This window comes from Empidonax traillii, unplaced genomic scaffold (genome assembly GCF_003031625.1).
Source record: "Empidonax traillii isolate 1590-97213 ecotype Southwest subspecies unplaced genomic scaffold, ASM303162v1 scaffold1128:size488575, whole genome shotgun sequence".
NCBI classification, from domain to species: Eukaryota; Metazoa; Chordata; class Aves; order Passeriformes; family Tyrannidae; genus Empidonax; species Empidonax traillii.
Window position 1 is genome coordinate 340,224 of NW_020956321.1, and position 19,332 is coordinate 359,555.

Here is a 19,332-nt window from a genome sequence, read left to right on the forward strand (position 1 = left end):
AGACACAGGGAATGGCTTCCCAGTGCCAGAGGACAAGGTTAGATGGCATATTGTGAAGGAATTGTTGCCTGTGAGGGGGTGAGGCCCTGGCACAGGTTTCCCAGAGAAGCTGTGGCTGCCCCTGGATCCCTGGAAGTGTCCAAGGCCAGGTTGGATGGGTGTTGGAGCAACCTGGGCTAGTGAAAGGTGCCCCTGTCCATGGAATGGGGTGGAATGAGATGGGCTTTAGGGTCTCTGACAACTCAAACCAGTCTGGGATTCTATGCTGATTCCATGGAAAGGAGATTGTGGCACATGCCTGAGCCTGGAGCTGGCTGCAACCAGCCTGTATTTTCCCACCCTGAGGAATGCTGAAGGAGACAAGAAGTCATTATCCTAACGAGGGGCAGTTACAGGGCTCAGATCTCACCACGTGCTGGCAGCAGTGGGAGCTCCCTGTGCACTCCCAGGCTCAGGACTGTAATTAAAACTGGAATTTGGCAGCACCTGACCCCAGCAGGACAAACCCCCAGGGCAGATGTGGCTGTGCTGGCTCGTGCTCGCCCACACCAGCGTCTTTCCTTACTGAAAACAGGCTGGAAAATATCCAGCTGGGAACTTGCCCCGTCCAGGTGACCTCCAGGGATGGATCCCACTGGTCCTGGTGTTCCTGAATCCAGAGGTCGGGCACGTCTGGATTTAACCATCTGCAGGTCTCCCATCCCAAACCGTCACCCAGCAAAGCTTTAACTTAAGCTTTGTTTTTATTTATATCTTTATGGATGCTTACTAAGATTTTTATTTATTTTTTTATATAAGCTTTATTTAATTTAAGCTTTAATTTTATTTATGTATTGATAAATATTTATTTCAATCACATAACAGGATCCCAGAATGGTTTGGGTTGGAAGGGGCCTTAAAGCTCACCTCATTCCACCCCCTGCCATGGGCAGGGACACCTTCCACTGGATCAGGTTGTTCCAAGGCCCATCCAGCCTGGCCTTGAACAATTCCAGGCCAAAAATACATAGATTTATCTCTATATGCAGATAATATAATAATATAAGTATGTAGATTTATCTCTTTATAATGTATAGATATTTAAAATCTATAAAATATTTAAAATTTATAGATTTAAATATGTTTTATATATATAATATATACAATATATTATACATATATAAATACATATATGTTCTATATAGAGATTTTTATAGATATCTTTATATTTTATTTTATATACAAACTTTATTAGATTAATTATTTCTGTTTATATATTTATTATTATAATATTTATCCGTTTTATTTCTTTATATTGATAAACTTCATTTAATTTCAGCTGTAATTTAACACCGATTTATTAGTCCTACACACACATCACCCCACTAAACCCCATCCCTGCACCCACCGGTTTCACTGCCCAACTTTTTTGACCATTTCTAGCAATAAATACCCAGAGCATGAATCCAGCCAGCTCCACGCATTCCCATTTATCCCAGCTGGCTTACCTCATGGAGGAGGAATCTGCTGGGACAACCGGGGTCACGCGCAGGGGACAACAGGCAGCAGAGCCTAAAACGAGGAGTTCCCCTGGTATTTTGGAGCAAGGTTTTAGACTCTGCTGTTTATTTATGGTGCATTAGCAACTGATGGAGCCTCTCAGCTGGAAGCACTCAGGGAGGCCGGGAGGAGGGCTCCGGGCCAAGCCCGGCTCCTGGAAGCAATCTCTTGGAGCCGGCCCAAGGCTTGACCATCTGATATCAAAAGAGACTTTTTATAGTCCCTCAGTTGTTCCTGACGCTGTCAGAGGGGGTTACAAGGATACAGGCAGCTGCTTCCAAGCAGCACATGGCTGCAGGGCACGGCAGAGGCAGCGCATCCTTGTGATGCCGGAGCATCCCCGGCTCCTCGGGATAACCCGCACGTTCCTCCCCAACAGCCTTCTGTGGGATGCACCAGGGACTCCAAGACTTTACAAACTCACTGAAACCAGCTGAAGGAATGGCTTTAAACTGAAGGTTGCGATGGGATAGTGGGAAGGAATTGCTGGCTGGGAGGGTGGGCAGGCCCTGGCACAGGTTGGGCAGAGAAGCTGTGGCTGCCCCTGGATCCCTGGAAGTGTCCAAGGCCAGGCTGGAGCACCCTGGGCTGGTGGAAGGTGTCCCTGCCCATGGCAGGGGGGTTGGGAATGGATGATCTCTAATATCCCCTCCAACCCAAACCATTCTAGGGTTCTGTGAGGAAAAATCAAAAATAAAGCTTGTTGTGCTAAAAACAAGAGAGCAGCGAAGCAGCAAGAGCGACACCGATTTTATTTCCCACCCCAGATTATGATCCACAAGTGTCCAAAGGGTCTTGAAGAGTGTTTTAAATAGAGTTGGGGCTTAGAAAACATGGTGTTTAACTCCTGCAAATGAAGTAAAGTCTATCTCAGGGTGGATGGTGGGGCTTCTGTTAACTAAAAATTGAACAATTGGCTGCACAGCCCGAAATCCATGTTTTCTGGCCACTGGCGCAAGAGTAAGATCCTTAAAAATCCAACTGATGCAAAAAAACCCATCAACTCCTTTATATAGGTTTGGGATTTTATGGGTTCTTGCTAAGTGCCACTGAACCTGGAGGAGCCCATTTTGCTGGAGTTGTTCACTTGGAGGTAAAACATCTCCCCAGGGTTTGACTCTGGCCTCAAATTCCCACACCAAAGCCTCTGTTACCCGCTTCATCCACATTTTCCAGCTGAAGCCAGGCTGCCAAAGGTCACTTTGAAGGAAAAAGGGGTCAGTGTGATGTGGGTGGGCCAGCAGAAGGGACCTGCTGAGCGCAGTTAATGTGTTGACTCTTCAATTGACACGTTGGTCGGGGCTGTGTTTGCTTTCCAAGAGCCTCCTTGTCTGTACACAGGGGACAGATGGCACTGGCAAGGTCTCCCAGAATGGACTGTAAATGAGCCTTTTAGCATTTTATTTCTATTTATTGTGTAAGCACGTGGAAACCCAGCTCTCCAGCCTCTCACCCAGTGTCCCTGGCACCGCTGGTGGCAGCCACCAGCAGAAACCATCCTCAACGTGATCCACGCAGAGGGGAGAGCACCAACCAGAAACTGCTCCCAAACCATTTTTCAGCTGGATCTGAGCAGGAACTCTCTGTATTGTGGCATCTCCTGCCCACGCTGGACCAGCTGCAGCTGTGGCTGAGCCCTAACAGCGCTGCAGATCCACGTCCACATCCCCCATCACATTTAGGGGATTTGTTGCCCAGAGAAGCTGCGACTGCCCAACCCTGGAAGTGTCCAAGGACACGCTGGACGGGGCTTGGAGCAACCTGGGCTAGTGGAAGGTGTCCCTGCCCATGGCAGGGGGTGGAATGAGATGGTCTTTAAGGTCCCTTCCAACCCAAACCATTGTAGAATTCTATGGAAAGGAGATTACAGGTCATGCCTGAGCCCATAAGGAGGAGTTTCATAGCTTGAAATATGACCATGAAGGAGGCTCTCAACCCCCAAGAGAACTTTTTCCAACTCTTGGATGAAGCCATTTTACAGCCTGTGTTGTCCCTGGCTGAAGGGAAACCCTTTCCCTGTGTAATTCCTCATTTCTCATCCAGCCCCTGCACAGCCTGTCTGGCCCAGCTGTTCCCATTTATCTCCCACCCAGAGACGAACAGCAGAGCTGGGATTAAACCTTCCTTCTTCACAGAGAACCATCTGCACCCCAAAAAAAATGACTTAAAAAAAAATAAAAAAATCTCCCTTACAGGGTGCAAAATTCCCAATTTATCCTCTTTTGCACTAACTCCACCAAATTAATCTGGCAGCTGCTGCATCTTTAACCCCCAAGGTGTGTTGTGATGGAAATCCCAGAATGGTCTGTGTTGGAAGGGACCTTAAAGACCATCTCACTCCAACCCCTGCCATGGGCAGGGACACCTTCCCCTATCCCAGGTCACTCCAGGTCCTGTCCAACCTTGGCTTGGACACTTCCAGGGATCCAGGAGCAGCCACAGTTTCTCTGGGCACTGGAAAGTAGTGATGGGAGGAGATGGGAGCAAAATCCATGTCTCAGGGTGGAAGAAGGGGTGATTTTACTTCTTGTCCTAATCCAAGATGCAGAGTCCCCAGAACCCACCAGGCAGCTCAGTAAGGGGTCAGGGGACCCACAGTGATGATTTCCCTGCTCCAAGGGATGGGCCTTTCCTCCCATAAGGAATTAGATTTATGGATTTCTTGCATCACCCACATATGGGAGACGACATCACTGACTGGAAGGGGCTGTCTGAGTATGTACCAACTTCCCCAAAAATAAAAATTATGGGAAATCACACTAATTTCAACATTCAGTTCTGATATATAAGGAAAATAATGTGATATATAAAGAATATTTTGATATAGAAGGAGAATTAACGTACCAAAGAAGCTTTCAGCAGCCAATTTCCCACCCCACTTCCAGCTCCCTTAAAGGACAGAGGGTTGGTTTAACTGGTTAGCCCTTCAACCATAAAAACTCCCTTATTTTACTTGTAGCACAGACAGCATTTAGGGGAAATCCTCTCTTTAATGCTGATCCAGACAGGAAACATGTTTTGAAGTGGGATATCTCTGGGAAGTGGGATATCTCTGCACTGGATCCATGCTGCCTCGAACCAATGACTCACAAAAATAATTACAGCCTTTGTGCATCACTGTGATGAGTCTCAGAAAAATTAGACCTCAAACCCCATTTTTCTTCCACTTCAGACTTAAAAACAACAACAACAAAAAAGTATTTCTCTTTGGGAGGAGCGAATCCCGTGGATCGTTTTTCACGGCGTAAGTTTACAAAATTAAATATCCGACTTATCTTCAACATAAATTCCCTCGAGATAAAGTTTTGCAAAACAGACCAGAGGGGGAAAAAAGAAACCTTTAAAAAAAAAAAAAAAAAAGAAAAAAAGAATTGCATAACTTCTGTAGTGCCCTGGAGATAAGGCTGTGGTTGTGCTGGACTCTGGGCAGGATCTGATGGAGCAGGTCCTCACCCCCCCCACACACCCTCAGCACAGTTTACCGGGTTTGTACATTCAGAACATTTTATTATGGGTTCTTCAGATGCCCAGGAATTTAAATATTTATCTGGGCAAAAGCCAAGCTCTCCACTTACTGATGGGGCCCTGCAGCTTTGTCAGGACATCCCAGAAAAGCCTCCTGAGTTACTCAGTGAGTTCTACCTGGGCTTCCCCTGGCAGGGGCTTTGCTGGAGCCTTCCCAAATTCTGGGGGTAAAATCCAAGCGCCCGTTGACTTAACTGATTTGCTGAGGGAGCAGTGACCTGCAAAACCACCCAAAAATGGGGTCAGCGGGGTTTGTGGTGGTGTGAATGTCCGTGTGGGTGGCACCCAGAGACAGAGGAAGAGGAAGAGGAGGAAGAAGAGGAGGAGGCAGCAGTGATGGAGCCAAACGTTGCTGCCAGGCCAATAAAAAGGGCCATTGGAGACACAGAGTCAACAAACACTGAACGTCTGGATGTTTTTTTTCCATAAGTGGGACGAAATCCCTGGACTCCCTTTATCCAGACGCCTCTCAGAGCACAGGCAGCACTCACTACAGGCCTTGATCCTGAAGTGGTCAGACTTCAGCGAAAGTCAAGTTAAACTCAATTAAATTAAGCCCCACAAACCAGAGGAAAACAATCCGCTTACGCCCTCTGCATCGGCCCATAAAGAGCAATCCCAGTAATTCCAAGGAAGGCAGCAGCACTGGGTTTGCCAGCATCTCCTAATGTCTTCAGGATGAAAGTCTATTTAAAGGGTCTCCGTCAACAGCAGAGTAAGGATGAAAAAATCCACTGACTCACACGGTGACACAACCTGATGCTGCTCGGCAGGCAGAACACGAACAGGGTGGAGAGAGGGGGGAGAGTGGAGATTTTTTTTTTTTTTCCTTCAATTTCAGACAGTTTGTAATTAAATCTCGTTATTTCCCCGACACCAGTTTCTGGGGTTGGTCTGGATCCTCCGTGACAGCTGAACACGGGCAGGCAATAAAAGGGGAAGACGCCGTCGTTGGCAGCGGAACACTCGGGCCTCGCAGCTAAAGAGCTGAGTACGTTGCAATCTGGCCAGCTCTCGAAATGGTAAGATTTCCTTCCACACCCATCCCCTGGACATATTTAGAAATAGCTGTGCTGCTGCCAAACCTCTCTGCTCGTGGCGGGGGAGAGGCAGCAAACCCTTCCCTGGCGTTTCGGCGCGTCCTTCTCCACGCAAACGCCACCCCCAACCCCCTGAGCATCTTCGTGAGGTTGCTGAGCATCCACTGACTGTACCCTGAGATCATGGGATCACTGAGGCTGGAAAAGATCTCCAAGACCATCAAGTCCAACCTGTGACCGATCCCCGCCTTGCCACCCAGACCAAGAGCACTGAGGGCCACGTCCAGTCGCTCCTTGAACGCCTCTAAGGATGGAGACTCCACCACCTCACTGATCAGCCCATTCCACTGTTTAACAACCCTTTCCGTGAAGAAATTCCTCCTGAGTGCTGGTGTTGCTCCCCAAATCCACCTGCCCTGCCCTGAGATGCTCATGTGCATCTACCAGGACTCCATTTCGGCTCCACGGTTTTAGGAGAAACGCTATTTTATTTATCAGTGGGGTGTGAAGGAAGGAAAGAAGGTTTAAGAGGTTTATAATGGAAAAGCACAGGGTGGGGATTCTTGGGGTTGTCCTGTGCAGGGCCAGGAGTTGGACTCAATCCTTGTGGTTCCCTTCTAATCCAGATATTCTATGGTTCTGTGAACTCCAGACAGCTTTGCCTCCTGGAAAGCAACCATGCTGGGGACGTGGCTCGAGCCCTGGGAATGCTGCTCATCTCTGACTACCAAAGGGTTTCAGTTTTGTGGAAAAAAAAAAAAAAAAACAAAAACCAAACAACCAACAACCCCAAAAATCAACAAACAGTGGCTTTTTATAGAAGTCTTTTTGGCAAGAGAGGGCGTGGAAATATTACAAATACTTCAGAAGTCAGAGGACGTTCTGTCCTGGAGCACAGACCGTTTGGAAAGGGAAAAAATAGGTAGGGTCACATTCGGCATCGGGACTGCGGGACGGTGTCTCCTTGCCTGGGCTGGGCTCGCATCCCACCACTCCCAAATGCCTCTGTCACCTCAGCTCGGGTTGCATTTGGTGGCTGGAGGCTGTCACCTTCCCATCATTTCACAGAGTCTTGGGAACCTCCTTATTTTGGGGCTGGAGAGGCGACGGGAAGCAGCTCATCACCCTCACGGGACCCTCCGCATCCCATCCCTCCTCACTCCACAAGCTCCCTGAGATGGGGCCACCCCCACCCCACCCAAGAGGAGCCCCAGTTTCCCAGCACTCCTCACCCCCAAGGAACTGGGGATCAGATTGAGACAGGATGTGGGCACAGAAGCTGCCACTGCCGGGCTCAGGACGCTCCCCCAGACTCGGTTTTCCAAAACGGGTGACGGATTCACACGGAGTTCTTTGAGGATAAGGAGGCAGGAGCTGGGTGTGATGCTCTAGGAGGCTCTGAGGAAAAAGGAGAGCCTGGAGGGAATTTCTCAGCCTTACACAGCCTCAGGGTGGGTAAGGGAGGGAGTAGTCATGAATTTTGGAGCGTTTCCTCCCAGAGCTGCCTCCTCCCAGCTCCAGCACTGCATCCTCCTCCCTGCGCTCCCAGCTCCCACCAGTATCATCTGGAATGAACCCTGCTCCCCCCTGCTCAGGCTGGAGGGCAGCGCAGGCCCCAAATCTTCACAGCCAGAGGAAGAGGAGAAGGATGTGAGCTTTTATGCTGTCACAGCATGTCCTCTCACCCTGCGGATCCAACATATGTCGTTTCCCCAGGAGAAGGAGCATCGCCGGGGCAGGAAACGCCAAGGCATGGGAAAAAACTTTCACACTTGCTGTTTGCTTTTCCTCTCCCACGTGCCCACACTGCAGCAGCAGAGCCTGCCTAGAGTCCCTTAGTGCTCCCAGGACACATGGAAAAAAAAATACAGGCAGCAGTAGGAGAAAGGGGACGCTGGAAGGAAGCAGCTTAAGGGCATGAGAGTGTCTGCTGTGCTGGAATCAAACTAAGCCATCACAGAATCACAGAATCATGGAATGGTTTGGGTTGGAAGGGACCCTCAAGACCATCTAGTACCAACCCCCTGCCATGGGCAGGGACACCTTCCACTAGCCCAGGTCGCTCCAAGTCCCATCCAGCCTGGCCTTGGACACTTCCAGGGATCCAGGGGCAGCCACAGCTTCTCTGGGCAACCTGTGCCAGGGCCTGCCCACCCTCACAGGGAAAAATTTTTTCCTCATCATGGAGGAAAAGAGGATTTTTCCATTTGTTGCTTTGTGAGATGATAGGTGAGCAGGAGCTCTGCAATGGAGCCGGTATCTCCTCCCTCCCCAAATCCCACTTTCCAGTGAGGATATTCCCACTCACACCGATAAAGTGTCCAGTGCGGCCCCATCAAATCCCACTTGGATATCTGATTTCTGGGCAGAAATATCTCCCCACTGGGACGATGACAGGAGGGAGGGACACAGGAAGATCCCATCCCAACCTCTGTGTCCCGCTGGCAGCCGGGCAGGAAGCACAAATCCCTGCTGCTCCAAAAAAAAAAAAAAAGGGGGGAAGTTTTACTTTCTCTTTCTCTGGTCTTTAATTGCAGATCAAAACTGGCCCTTCAGGCCAGAGCTGCCTGCCAGCAGCTGCTCCTGGGCAGGATTCCAGGCCACCCTTTGGACGAGGGCTGCCCATCCCATCCAAAACCCGCTCCCCTCCTCTCCTCCTGCCTGCTCCTGCCACAGGCAGGGTCAAATCCATGCTGCTAACCCTCCCAGCTGGTTGCTGTGGGAATGGAGGGGCTGCAATCCAGCCACTGGGAATGAGGTTGGGCTTTTTTTCCGGCTTCACACGACCTCCAAGGAAGTGAGGGATGTGCGAGTGGCTCCGGCATCTTCCCACAGCCACCTCCGGGCTGCCTCCTGGGAGGGAGCCACAGGGAGCTGCCCTTTGGAATAACTTCCCTCTGCACAAGAACAAGAGACTTCTCCTTAAAAATCAACCACGCACTGCAAGGGTGACACCTCTGGGTACGATTTCAAGGGAACAGAAGCGAAGGACGGCCCTAAATAACCCACCCACGTGGGTTATTTCTGCTCGTGCATCGAGGATTTTGCAAACACAACCAGCCAGAGTCCTGGCAGCACCAGGAATTACTTCAATTACTCATTAATGATGCTTTATGCTAAAATTACCGAGGTGTGTAATTAAGTGATCTGGGGGCAACGGCAGCAAACAGGTACAGCCAAAATACAAGCAATTCACGGGTACAGTTCTGTCCTAACTTCCCTGAGACCCAAATTCGGAAATCAAAGGAGTTGCGGACACAAGGACTATGCTGGGATCACTGCCTTTCCCTTCCACCTTGAAATACCTGCTCAGTTTTCCTTGGGAAGACAATTAACTTGATTAATACAGGGTATGATGAACTGGGGAGGGAAAAAAGGAGAATCACAGAACCACTGAATGGCCTGGGTTGGAAGGGACCTTAAAGACCAGCTCATTCCAACCCCCTGCCATGGGCAGGGACACCTTCCACTAGCCCAGGTTGCTCCAAGTCCCATCCAACCTGGCCTTGGACACTTCCAGGGATCCAGGGGCAGTCACAGCTTCTCTGGGCAACCTGTGCCAGGGCCTCACCACCCTCACAGGGAAGAATTTTTTCCTAACATAATATACATGCTTTTATATAATATACATGATTTTATATCATATATATTAGATATATAAAAGTCAGATTAGATATATTATAAATAACAGTATTTGGACATCTATAACGGTATTTGAACACCTCTACATTATATATCTGTACAGGTATCCTTTGTGGTCCAGGGAAAAGTATTCCCAGCCCCTCCAGCTCCAGCTGCCTCCCCACATCCCAATCCCCTCTTCCCTCCAGCTGATGTTGAGCTGATGTCACCGTCTTCCCAGTAGCTCTGCTGAACATCTGGCTCCCAGTAAACACAAAGGCCAGGGCTAAGCAAGATTAAATCACTGTATTTGGCCATGTAGTTCCTGCCTTCCTCAAACAGCACAGGCTGGTAAGAGTCGCTAAAAGGAAGGCGAAAATTTCCAGCCAAAATCCTGCTTTCCTGAAAATCAGGAACGTTAATTTCAGCATGTTGGATGCCATGGAAGGAAAGTCAGGACCATCCTTGATGGATGTGTTCCTGCTGCCTGCTCAGAGACCTCCTACCACAGCTGGGCTGCCACTGTCCCAGCAGCTTTTCCCCCTCCCAGATCTTTAAATATTAGGATTATTCTGCTGGTTTGTTCACAAATACCCCGAGAGTTGAAGGAAAAGCTGCTCCAGGTCCATGTAAGGCTCTGAGTGCTCAGCAGCATCAGCGACAGATCTCCAGTTCTGTGATTAAATGTATCAGAATTTCCTGAAGTGAGTCACAGCCCGAGAGACTCAGCAGAGACCAAGCGACCTCCCTGTCTAGCACGACATCAGAAAGGCCAAGGGGACACAGGGTGGGGGGGGAAAAGCAAAATCCACTCGGAAATAATGCTGGCTAAGCCTTTTCTATTTTAAGGAGAGGCTGCCCAATATTTATATTGTAAAAAACACCAAAAAAAAAAAAAACCCAACCAGGAAAGAAACAGCAAAGATTCGTAACCAGCTATAAATACCGACCGAGGCATGGATGCACCGGACACTGCCGAGCTCTTCCTGCCTTACCAAACAACTGGGTCAGCCAAGAGTAACCTCAGCTGCCTTCTGAGGGCAGAAATAGATTTACTATTGCCCAGGTTGGGTTGCAGGCTCCTTCTGGAGGGGAGGACTCCAGCCCCATGCACCCGGGTTCCTCAGCGTGGAATTACCCTCTCCTCGTTGGGTTTTTTTTTTTTTTTTTGGTGGGGAGGAAGAAACAGCAGCTTTTGGGATGAGGGGTTTGTGGAGATGGGCAAAAAGCGATGCATTAAAGCAGCAGATTGATTCAAGCCCTGTGTAGCTGGCAGGGAATGAGCCCTCCTTTTTTTCTGGGCTTCTCCTCGACATGGAAAAGAAGGTGAAGAGGAGTCAGGGAGGAGACAGCAAGACTCGGTTCCTTCCCTCCACCAGACAGTTTTACAGTGAAGCATCATCACTTAATCCCTAATGTGATTTTCCACTAGAAGAGAACCCACAGGGTTGGCAGGTTTCCCGTTTCAGGGTTTGTTTTTCATCCAGCACATAAATTTGCAGGGGAAAAAAAAATTACGACCCAACACCAGCAGCTTTAACATCAAGTATTGCTGCTACTGCCTACTGCCCGTGACAAAACTGAGGACAGCCTTGCTATGGAAGAGAACTCAGCACAAAAAAATGTGCTTTTTGTAAGTTTTTGGTTCAATTGGTCCTGTTATTTAAGTATTTGCACATGAAAGGGTCGACGTGGATGGGAAAAAGATGGACACCCAGGTTGTTTGATGCCCAAGTGACCGGGTGGGTGTTTGAAACCCAAAAATACCGATAATTTCGTGAATTTACGGGACGAGCTCGCGCACCAAAGGAGAGGCAGGAGCCAAACCCAACGCCAACCTCCCCTCCCCCCCACCACGGGAGGTTTTGCAGCACTTACTGAACGTTTTGCAGATGTCAGAAACAGCCTTGAAGACCCTGTCGGAGAAGTTGACTTTCACCTTGACGTACTTCATGTTGGGCAGCTGCAGGCGGAGCAGCTTGTGCTGAGGGGTGAACTGGAGCTTGGCATCCGCCTGTATCCCGTATTTATCCAACGTCCAGTGCGTTTTAAGGAGCCAAGTTTTCTTCTTTTCCCACCACAGCGCGTGATCCGACCAGTCCTTCTTGACATCTGGAACAAAGAACCCATTTTTTTCCCCCCGGTTAAAAGCGGGACCAGAATCAGCCTTCGGAGGACAAAAGAAGTTTAAATGTGTTCAACTGAGAGGCAACTATCCACCCAAAAAAACCTCCAACAGCCCCCTTTCAGATACAAATGGCTGCTTGTGCTCAATGCTATTTTGAAGCCACCACGGATATAAGAGCAGGGAAGAAGCCAAGGGGGAAAAAGGATGAACGCAACTGTCCATGGATCACTCGGCCCCAACAGTGATCCTGGCTGGAACATGAAGCCAAGGGGTCATGAGTGACCTGACAACTTCCCCAGGAGGGATTTTGCACAGGTTTTTTTGGGTTAACTACCAATTCTTGGGTTTTCCCCACCCCCACCATCCAGGACACCTGTGTTACCCAAAGGTGAGCCCAGTCACCTCGGTACAAATAAAAACCAGAACTAGGAGGAGCTCTCGCAATGAGAATTCAACAGAAACTCTCTATTTTCTCCCAAGACTTCCAGATTCTACAAAGAAACCCTGGAAAATTCCCCAAACGAAACTAAGAGTTACCACCCAAAGCGCAAAACCCGACAGCCACGTCTCCATCTCCAGGAAATGGAAGGAGGGAATGGATGGAGGGATGGACCCACGGGGTCTTTTAAGGTCATCTCCAAGTTGAGGAACCATTTTGGGAACCAAAGCATGGTGGTAACTCCAAAAGACAGACACTGTGCAATGGTTTTTGGAATGTTTTTTGCCAACACCCGCCCTTGCTGTCCCAATGGCCCCCGTGCCATTCCTGCAGAGCATCTTCCACTCCAACAACCCCCTGACCACGGAGGAGAAAGAGAAATAAAGGATATGAATGATCCAGCATTTTGCAAAGCTCCGCTTAGCCCAGACCCTCCACACCCAAAAATACTGAGCAGGGAACATGTCAGCATCCACGGCACCAGCCAAAACTCTCATTTTAAAGGAAAAAAAAACCAAGGATGTCATCCAGGCAAGCACAGGAGAACTTCAAGAGGTTGCAGGACAAGTTACAGGGTCACCTCCACACTCAGTATTAGACATGGTAACAGCTACCAGGGAGTTTGGAGCTTGTGGATTTTGTATGTGGATTATCTGAATTTTCGTAACAACAAAGAAGCACTTTACAGGTTAAAGCACAATAATTCAGTTTCCATCTCCTGATCCGTCTGTGATTCTGGACTTCCAACACGAAACATCAATTTAATCCAAATTAAAAGTGCCAGATGACGTTTATTCCAGGAGCTCCTGCCTCCACCACTTCAGGAGTGATGCTCGTGCAGGGCACCAGCCAGAAAGCCAGGAGCAGATCCAGAAGAATCCAAGGGCAAAGCCCCAGCAGACACAACACCAAGGAACCCACTCCAGCACTGGCATCACAGTGGGGTTGTTGGCATGTCCTGTGCAGGGCCAGGAGTGGGACTGGATGATCCTTGTGGTTCTCTTTCAAGATGGGATAATCTATGATTCTGTGACGGTGAAGATTATCCCCTACACCACAAATTTGAGCTTAACTGAGACGAGAACAACGTGCCAAGTGAACTTTTTTCTGCCCCTATCTAAAAATGGGATCTCGAGCTCGGGGTCACTGAGAAAAACCAGCAGGAGCTGTTCTTTTTTTTTTTCCTTTGAACTCCTGGTTTAATGGCACAATCACGACTCCAGAAAGTGGAAACGTTCAGCTGGGCTTTTCAACAGCTTTGTACAATCAAATTAAACAAAACCAAATATAGAAAAGCATGCAAACTTGCACAAGCCTTGGCTACTCGGGAGAAAAATCCGAGAAATCATTACAGTGGACTCTGGTGATGAAGTCCAACTTCTGCCCTACTGAAAGCTGAACCAATTGGCACTGAAAATCAGGGGGAGGAAAAGAAAAAAAAAAGACGTTTTGAATCACTACCATTTATGCCTGACAGAGGGGGTTTGGGTTTATGCCGCAGATTAACCTTTCAGGCCATGGCACAGAACACTGTCTTTGGGCCTGAGGGTAATTAACACTTTGAATTAACAGTGAGATGTTGGTTATAGCCAGGAAGGTAAAGGTCTGTGTCTGTCCCACAGGGTAGTTACATATAAAAGAGGTTGGCAAATGTTTAGCAGCTGCCTCATGGGGTTGAGTTTAACATGCTGACAAGAACCTTCAGTGCTTTGCCAGGGATCCAGGATTGCTTGGAGCAATCCTTGCACACCAGGGAATGCCAGGAGCCCGGTTAAATCTGATTAAAGGTCTACAAATCTTCACCAGGGTCCCAATCTGCGAGTTACTGATTTGTGGGGGTTACAGTTTTATGGCAAGGCTCGTTATTTCAGCTCAGGCTTTTCCCATCTACTGCTGTCATTCACTGGCCACTTCATATTTATCACCTCACCATACTGATCAACTTATTCATATTTATCAACTACTACCAACTCATCAGCTGGCCATTTCACATTCATTACGGTTCAGGTAAGTCTCCAAGCACTGCAAAATCACTTTAGAGAACACAGACTTTGACTTTAAAGGGTGGTACAGGTCCAAAGCCAGGCTGAAAATCTTTTTGCTTGTAAATCCAAAAGTTTCTCTGAGCTGCTAAATGTGGTGGACACAGACCTGTTGGAGCAAGTCCAGAGGAGGTCACCAAGGTGATTAGAGGGCTGGAGCACCTCTCCTATGAGAAAAAATTGAGGGAATTGGGACTGTTGAGCCCGAAAAAGAGAAGGTTTTGGGGTGACCTTCCAGTACCTGAAGGGATCCTACAAGAAAGATGGAGGAAGATTACTTACAAGGGCCTAGAGTGACAGGACAAGGGGGAATGGCTTCCCATTGCCAGAGGGCAGGGTTAGATGGGATATTGGGAAGGAATTCTTGGCTGGGAGGGTGGGCAGGCCCTGGCACAGGTTGCCCAGAGAAGCTATGGCTGCCCCTGGATCCCTGGAAGTGTCCAAGGCCAGGTTGGACGGGGCTTGGAGCAACCTGGGATAGTGGAAGATGTCCCTGCCCATGGCAAGGGGTGGCACTTGATGGTCTTGTAGGTCCCTTCCAACCCAAACCATTCTGTGATTCTATTAAATGAGTTGCACACTTGTGTGAGGGTCACAACAAACCCCTTCCCCTTCCTGGCAAGGAATCTGCCAGGTGAAGGCAGCAGGGATGTGGAAGCTGGAGCTGACACAGCATCAGCTGGAGCACGGGCTGGGGACAGGGAGTTCCAGGAGTCCAACCCCGGCAGGGAAAGGGAAGCACAGCGTTTCCTTCCTGGCATCAAAAATAATCCCTGCTCCCTGCTTCCCCCACCTTCCCGTGCAGCCTGAACCGAAACCTCGGCTCCTGGGAGCCCAGGAGGGCTCTGGGAAACACAGCTGGGATTTATTTTTTTTTTTTTTTTCCAGGAAGAACCTGGTTTTGCGTTTGCCTCCCAGAACTGTGCCAAGAGGCAGAGACATGGCACGGGCGATGTTCAGGACATTTTGTACGGCAAACCCCACGGAGCTGCTCCCCTTGGAAAGCTGTTCCTGGGAATGCAAGAGGCATTTTAAATCACACAGAAGGCTGCAGAGACCTCTGTGAGGGCAGAACATTGCGGGGAGGAGTGAAAGGCTGCTCAACAAAGTGTTTTTTAAACCTGACACATCCTCAGCTTTCAACCCGTGCCGGCGCCTCGCCGCAGCCACATCCCACCAGCTTGTCCAGTGCTCACTTCCAACTGCAGGTTTTAATTCCCACAGCAACCACTAAATTCACATCTACAGCTCGAGAATTCACATCTCAATTAAGGCAGAAAATCAGCCTTAATTGAGATGCACACAGAGTGCATTTCAATTCACAGGGACCCCCCCACTCCCCTTCCACAATCACCACTCAAGCAACGAAGCTGAACTTGGGCGAAGGGCAAAGGAAAAAAACCGAGGCAGCCCCATCCGCCCCGTCTGATAGCCCCTTTATCCCATTTATCCCAGGAGCTGGAGCTCCAAATGCTTTCCCCCTGCCGACCTGTGCTTTTTAAAAGTCCTTTTTCCTGCTCTGCTGCTCCAGCAGCTATTGCAGCTCCTTCCTCCAGGAGCACTCCTGACGCTTGGCAGCTCTCCGGGCGAGCTTAGGGCTCAGCAGCAGTAGTATACAAGTCTCCAGCGTTGTATAAACACTGTATTTTCCTTGTTATTTTGGGATATCCCCTACTGCAGATGGGCTCTCCTTCCCTGTACTCCATCAGGACAACAGAGGCCCTGATACACTGAATAAATCTCTTTTTTTCCCCCCATCTCCAGTGCGCAGTTAAACCCCACAGGATGGGTATCTGGAGGGCAGGGGTGGAATCCACCTTTGGGAAAGGCTTCTGTGGGATAGGACCAGATTCCTTTTAATCCTTCCACATCCAGGACTAAATCCACAGGAGAGCAAAGAGCCTACAACCCCCCCCTCCATCGCATTAACACTGGAGACAGACGACTAAAAATCTCCTGCATGAGCTTGAGTGGGTACAGAGGGAATTCTGCAGGCCTGTCTGGGCTGGACCGTGGATTTCTGACGGATTTTTGGAGACAAAAGATTTGCAGCTGAAGCTGGTTTGCCTGCAATGCTCTCCACCTTCAGAGCGTCAGTGGATGCAGCCACAGCAGAGGTTTCAGCTCATTCCTTAATTATAAATGACGGCTTTTAGAGCAACAGGATTCAAGCCTTCAGCATTCCCACTGGAGCCATCCCAAAGGATCCTCCTCCTCCTCCGGAACAAAACATGGCAGAGCCAAAGGCCACCCATCCCACTGGGTGTTTTTCCACAGGAGCTGAATTAGCTGGCCCTGGCCCTTCCCAAATGATGTGTGAGCACCAGAGGTGGGTTTGATGAGGATTATCCCTGCTCTGGTCTAGTACCACCTGGGAAGTTGACGTGGAAAAATGGCTTTCCATTACAACATCCCTCAAATTATTTTTTTTGATAAATACATTTTTATAGGTATATATATATATTTTTATATGTATATATACATGTGATGTGTATGTTTATATGCCTAATATTAATATATATATATTCATATATATAAAACATAAAATGGATGTTATAAAGATTAGATACACTACCTACATGTTTTATGTTTTATATTATACATTATAATTATAAGTAATATATTATAACTCTATCACAATTACACGTTATATAATATAAATGGATGTATATATTTAAATATTAGGCACGTAAACACACACATATATACATTTACACCATATATATACACACACACATATATAAAATATATGCACATATAATATAGACAAAACCAAATTATGTGCACACATAATATATAAACATGCAAAATACGTGCATATATAAAATAAATCTGAAGATAAATGTCATATACACGTATATAAATGCTATATATCCAAGACCCAGTGCAAGGACTCAAACCAACTCACAAGCCAGGCATTTCTGCCTGCAAAAAGTGAATTTTTACCTGATAACCTATCTAGGAAATAAAAAAAAAAAAAACAACAACATTTCCAGTTTTTCAATGAGTTCGGTGCAGAGAGGCTGAAACTGCCCAAGGGTTTTTATAGGAAAATAATAATAATAAAAAAAAAAAGTGGTTGGCATAATTTTTAAAAATTTTTTTTTAATTTTAAAATTAATATGAAATCCACATTTAATTGAAAAAATACAGATGTGCACCTGAGTGCAGGCTGCTGACAGCTCAAGAGGGGTGTTCAAGTACCTTTAAGCTCAAATTCCTGCTGATAACACCTCAGCGCTGCACTCCCAACTCTAAGGAGTCGCCAGGAGCTCTCCAAGCCAGAGGCTGGGTGTTGGCTGGATCCACGCCCCTCCTGGGAAGCTGGAGGGGGAAAAAAAGTCCTTCAAAGAAGAGACTTCCAGCCAGAAATAGCTGGGAAGTGCCCTGGGTGAGCTCAGGGGTGGGATGGACCCTCTCCTCCCTCTCCACCATGCATGGAAAACAAGGAAAAAAACATTTAAAAACTTGAAAAGGAGAGGAAAAATTAAAAGTGAAAAAAAAAAGAGAAACCAACCACCAAAAATCATTGCAGAGAATCTCCTCTGGTGGGTTTTTCTTTTCCATGTGTCCATGAGGGACACACCAGCAAAAGAGGGGAGGGGAAGGGAGGGAAGGGAAGGGATCCAGGGATCCGCAAGGATCATCAAGTCCAACTCCTGCCCCTGCCAAGAGACAGCCAAGAGAGCTGATGACGGTCCCAAAGACGCTGGAGATTTTTCATTGCACATATATCTAAAAAAATTATTTTTATACATATATTTGCCCATATATTTATTTTATATAACTACATATTTTATAACTGCATCTGTACATAAACACACACATCTGCATTGCTGAACCTGCTGCTCCCAAGGATGGTTCCCTCCAGCCTTCTTGCTGCTCCCACTGACCTCTGGAAACCCAGATTCCTTTAAACATGCCAAAGCCACTCCTTCCACGATAATTATGGAGAGGAAAAAAAAAAAAAACGTTAAACCAGAGCTACTTCCATGTATCTCGAGTCCAACAGAATTGCTGATGTGTTTTGCTGGGTGACAGGCTCTGTCTTGGGGCAGAATCTACAATTTAATGAAGATATGAGTCTTTTGGGGTATGGAATGGACTGGACTAGAGTCTCCTCCATCCCCCAACGGGGATTTAAATTGCAGAGCAAAGTTCAAAATGGAACAAAAATCCTTCCAGCCCCCGGTCACGGCTCTTGAAAAATGATACTTTGAAAGAGGGAGATAAACAGCCTATAAAATTATTATCAGACTGGTGCAATAAAGCTGTAGCCACGACAAGCTGATGCTCCCGGTGCTAATGGGAGTTAAGAGGGGTTTTAATGGCATCTCCCATATGTACGTGACGCTGGGGAAAATACAATCCACAGCAGCCACCCTGCAGCAACCACCCCCAGAAGGGCTTTTATCCACGGGTAAACACCTGTGCCAGGGCTTCCCCACCCTCCTAGTCAAGAATTCCTTCCCAATATCCCATCTCACCCTGCCCTCTGGCAGTGGGAAGCCATTCCCTGTGTCCTGTCCCTCCATCCCTTGTCCCCAGTCCCTCTCCAGCTCTCTTGGAGCCCTTTCAGGCACTGGAAGGGGTTCTCAAGTCTATTCTCTCTTCTCCAGGTGAACACCCCCAGCTCTCCCAGCCTGGCTCCAGCCCTCAGATCATCTTTGTGGCCTCCTCTGGACTTGCTCCTCCAACAGGTCCATGTCCTTCCTGCGCTGGAGATCCCAGAGCTGGATGCAGCATTCCAGCAAAGTCCAAAGCACAGGGAGCAAATTACCTGCAAGACAAGCCCTGCAGCCTCGTCCTGCCTTGTGTTTACAACAGAAATGAAAAAAAAATCTCCCCTCTTTCAGTTTAAAACCACTCCCCCTTGTCCTATCCCTATCTGCCCTTCTTTATTTTCAGGAAAACAAAACGTTCAGGAGAACATCCACACACACCCCCCCACGGAGGTGCCCAAAACAAGGGTGGGCCTGTGCTGGGATTCAAATTGAA

The 19,332-nt window shown here is 48.0% G+C and overlaps 1 protein-coding gene across 4 annotated transcripts in view; it reads right to left on the reverse strand.

Annotated features, from left to right (window-relative positions):
* FERMT2 (fermitin family member 2) overlaps positions 1-19,332 on the reverse strand; it is a 50,770-nt gene that overhangs the window by 21,197 nt on the left and 10,241 nt on the right. For all 4 annotated transcript variants that reach the window (XM_027905163.1, XM_027905162.1, XM_027905161.1 and 1 more), the window contains exon 2: positions 11,604-11,837. In XM_027905163.1, the coding sequence (XP_027760964.1) occupies positions 11,604-11,837 (234 nt within the window). The remainder of the gene's footprint in view (positions 1-11,603; positions 11,838-19,332) is intronic.